The sequence below is a fragment of the Plectropomus leopardus genome, unplaced genomic scaffold (genome assembly GCF_008729295.1).
Source record: "Plectropomus leopardus isolate mb unplaced genomic scaffold, YSFRI_Pleo_2.0 unplaced_scaffold28172, whole genome shotgun sequence".
NCBI lineage: Eukaryota > Metazoa > Chordata > Actinopteri > Perciformes > Serranidae > Plectropomus > Plectropomus leopardus.
Window position 1 is genome coordinate 1,133 of NW_024630682.1, and position 3,985 is coordinate 5,117.

The window sequence follows — 3,985 nt, forward strand, 5'->3', positions numbered from 1 at the left end:
ATTTCAGTTTGAATGGGTTTCAATGGAGCATTTTTTGACCTTAACAGTCTGAATGTCACAATTTAGTTTCCGCAGTGTATTTTAGACTTATTGTAGGAGCTGAGCTGGTGATTCCAAAACTAAACAAAAATGCACAATCTTGCCAAAATGTATGCCATATGCATGAACACAGCCAAAATTATCAAAAAAATAAAGAATGAAAACTGTATAAAATGCACCAAACAATCCCTCAGGGTTAAGTGCAAGACTTTACTTGAGTGTTTTTTGTTACGCAGATGATTCTACCTTACTAGTATCTGGTTAAGACAGCTGATTCATACAGGAAACTCAGAATAGAGAACTGTCTCTGGTAAAAGGCTTGTTGATCCATAAAAAATGCCTGTGAATAATCCATGAACTCTGTGTTACACAGTAATGACATCATTTTGGATGCTTTTGTCATTTTGTTCCATTTTTTTATCTTTTTTGATTTTATGGTGTTTTGTAAGTCCATGTGGGCTGTGCTTAACTGTGTACATAATAATAAAAAATAATTCTTTCATTCAATAATCAAATAGTAAAGTATGTCAACAGTGACAGGATCCACTCTATATTATAATTACTTTTGAGACTTTAGATACAGTTTGCTGCAAATACTTCTGTACTTTAACTTGAATAAATGACGCTAAAAAAGTAATTTTCATTGCAGTGCTGTTGATTTATGTTGCATTATTTTGTCCAGATGTTCATGTTAATGTATCCATTCCCCAAACCATTTTTCAACTGGTTAGTTGCTGTTTATTAAAATTGAGCAGCAGATTTTACTGCCATTATGCAGGATAAGAAACATATCTAGGATTTTAAGCACCTAAAATTAACTTAAGGATAGATCTTTGAAGTAAGACAGTGGATATAAAAATACTTTTTAAATGCATTATATACATTTGCTTTACTGCCCTCTTGTGTCTAAAGTGGCTGGTGTTCAAATTCAAGTCCCCTTTTTTTCCCTACACAGGTGCATAAACATGTAGTCTAACTTTAACCATTTGGATCCTGAGCATGTTGATGATTTCTTTCAAAAATACGGAAAGAGGGCAATGAGCACCCAGAGATGACCAAAAAAATAGCAAGAAATTAGCAAAAAGAACAAAAATATATACTTGAAATTAAGGCCAAAAAAGAAAAAAGAAAAGGAAAAAGGAAAATAAAAAACAACCAAGGAAAGGGCTTGAAAAAATATTTAAAAAATTAAATTAAAATACCAATAATATCAATACTTCCATACCACCATTTTCAATATAGAACTATGATGTTTATAAATATAGTTTTCTGGACATTTTGCCTAGCTCGTTTTTCATAATTTATTAATTTCTTGTTAATTGTGGAACTTTTTTTTTTTTTTTTTTTAAACAAATTGCCTTTTCTTTCTTTGTTATTGAAAGAAATCAAACCAATTTGCCAAAAAGTTCAAAGGTTAAAGTACCTGTGAAAGGCAGTATTAGAAAAGTGATGTCAATCCAGGTTTCGAAGGGTTAATTAAAGTATTCAGGAGCTACTTGGTCTATCAAAATGCTATGTTCCTTTTTAGAAACGGTATGTACATTTTCAATTTCAGCTGGGAATAAATCAGAGAAAATCGGTCCTCCCCGTCACCACCAGGTGAACATGAGTTTGTGAAAGTAGTCGTAGCTCCTGGACAGGAAGCTCTTCTCTGTGACGTGCGGCTGGATGCTCACCCTGTAGCCGCGACTCTCGATGTCCATCTTTACACAGTCCAGCAGGTCTTTGACGGACAGGACGGCCTTCCAGGGTCCGAATGTCACCACAGACTCCTTATCTGCCTCCAGGCTGTTGATGGCGTTGTCATAGAAACCCAAATCCTCCTCCGTCCGCAGAACGCAGATCATGATGGTGGAGTGGCGGGCGGCTATGGCCTCGGCTCTGGCGATACGAATCAGCACCTGGAAGAAAAATGATGTGTGGATGAAACGGTAGTCGAGCGGATAGTTTAATCATGATGTCGTTATATTGTGGCTAAATTTTGTCTTATTATAAAAAATACCCACAACTTTTTTTTAGCAATTCAAAAAATGGTGTTGTGCACTTTTTTAACTTTGATGCAGCTTCTTCTGCATGTCCTCTAAAAGCTGCTTCAGACACCATGATGGGTCTCATTCATGAAATCTGAGCACAATAAATTTGTGTGTAAACTGATCAGGAAATTTATATTAGTCGCTCTGCTTTTTTTGTAGGTGTGAACAAAATCCACATCTGCCTCTGACAGCTCATGGTGCCTGCATAAATAAGGAATGCGAATAGGCTATTTGGGTGGGTGAACAGGTTTGTGTAAAAAAAAAAAAAAAAGTATTTTTTTCTTTTCTTTGAGTGGGGTGTTACTGTCTTTATTTATTTGTTTGCAAAAAAGTACTAGATCTTTAATTTTTGTATGCAGTTATATTTTGCACTTTCTTGAATAAAGTGTGTGTTTAAATTTTTTTTAAAAATGGAATGCAAATAAATGTTGCTTGTCACTGTCATCATTAGAAATGACAATCTTAATTTATATTGTGCTGTTATGTTCATATTTGAACCCAAGCCCAGTTAAAAACCTGGCTATGTCCTGTAAAAATAGGCCTTTATTATATCATAGTATATCACATTATTGTTAGTATTAAAACATGCATTACAAGCTAAGGGCTGGCGTATTTTCCTCAAACTACTAGAAGCAAACACTGCCAACCAGGTCGCCTACAGCCATCATTTCTCATTCTTTAATTTCCCATCTCTCTCACGCGTGCACTCTCTCTCTCCAAATTCTTCGGTTTCTGTCGCTTCCCCTCTCTCTACCCATCTCCATTTTCTCTCTCTTTCCCTCTTGATTCACTCCATTGATACTCCCACCAGAGTGCCATTTAAGCACAAGACGGTTCCCGAAGGCGTCATAAAATAAATCAAATCAGCGAGAACCCGACTCTATTCGAGGGAATATTACAGCCCGCCGCTGCTCAAACCTGTCACACCACTATTGACAGGAGAAAGTAAAGTATCCTTTTCTGAACTCCACTTCACCCAAAATAACTTCAGTCTCAGCACTGAGAAAGTTTCTCTCTGTCTTTGTTTGCGGCATGTTTGCCACAGGATGCACCTATCCATTATCATCATCACCTCCTTATATGGAGGTCACAAGCTGCTCATGGGCGGGGATGTAGGGGAGACCGGGGCTGGTTGGCACACAGCTATTTTCTGGTGCTTTGAAGGACACATAAAGAAAAACTGATATCAAAATGTGTGTTTTGTTGACCTGGACTCATCTACTATGTTCAAACATGAACTGGAATGTCAAAAGTAAAAAAGTGGTCTGTGGATGAAACCTGCGATAAAACTTTATTAGACAGAATATTAGAAATGAGTTACTTCCAGATAACAGACAGAGGAATCAGCTTTTAATCAAATCTGAGTTCCCCACGGCGTTTATGAATCCAGTGTAGGTTTTTCATACCCATGTGTTTTATGTGCAAATGAGCACACTGACTACCAACATTTCAAGAATGGGGTAGTTGTGGTAGCTGTAGTGGGGCAGTTTAAGCAACAGACCGAGAGCCAGCAAAACTTCGCCCAAAGCATCGTCCGGGGAAGTTGCGCTGGGGGAGAGGGGTCTAGTCTCTGGTGAGATGGAGGGAAGTTTACCACAGTTCATTTACACATGCTGCCCACACTGCTTTGACACAGAGCTGGTTGGAAATATTCAAAATATCTTGATAACATGGCAGAAGACACTTTATCAGAGAGTGGAGCTGACCTCGATGTTTTCTTTGTAGTGCGGGACTCTGGAGAGGAACTGCTGCCTGCCCACCAGCTCCCCAAACAGCTGAGGAGTTTCCTCCAAACGTTTGATCAGCGGTTTGATGTCGTAGTACACGGCCTCCCTATGAACCTGCACGCACACGCGCGCGCGCACGCACACACACACACACACACACACACACACACACACACACACACACAC

The 3,985-nt window shown here is 38.4% G+C and overlaps 1 protein-coding gene across 1 annotated transcript; it reads right to left on the reverse strand.

Annotated features, from left to right (window-relative positions):
• Nucleotides 1-1,358: 1,358 nt before the first annotated feature.
• Nucleotides 1,359-3,913, reverse strand: kctd14 (potassium channel tetramerization domain containing 14; the record flags this gene model as incomplete). Its single annotated transcript, XM_042481296.1, has 2 exons — nt 1,359-1,940; nt 3,779-3,913. Coding segments are annotated over 2 exons (447 nt in total), but the record flags the coding sequence as incomplete, so codon positions are not given.
• Nucleotides 3,914-3,985: the final 72 nt, after the last annotated feature.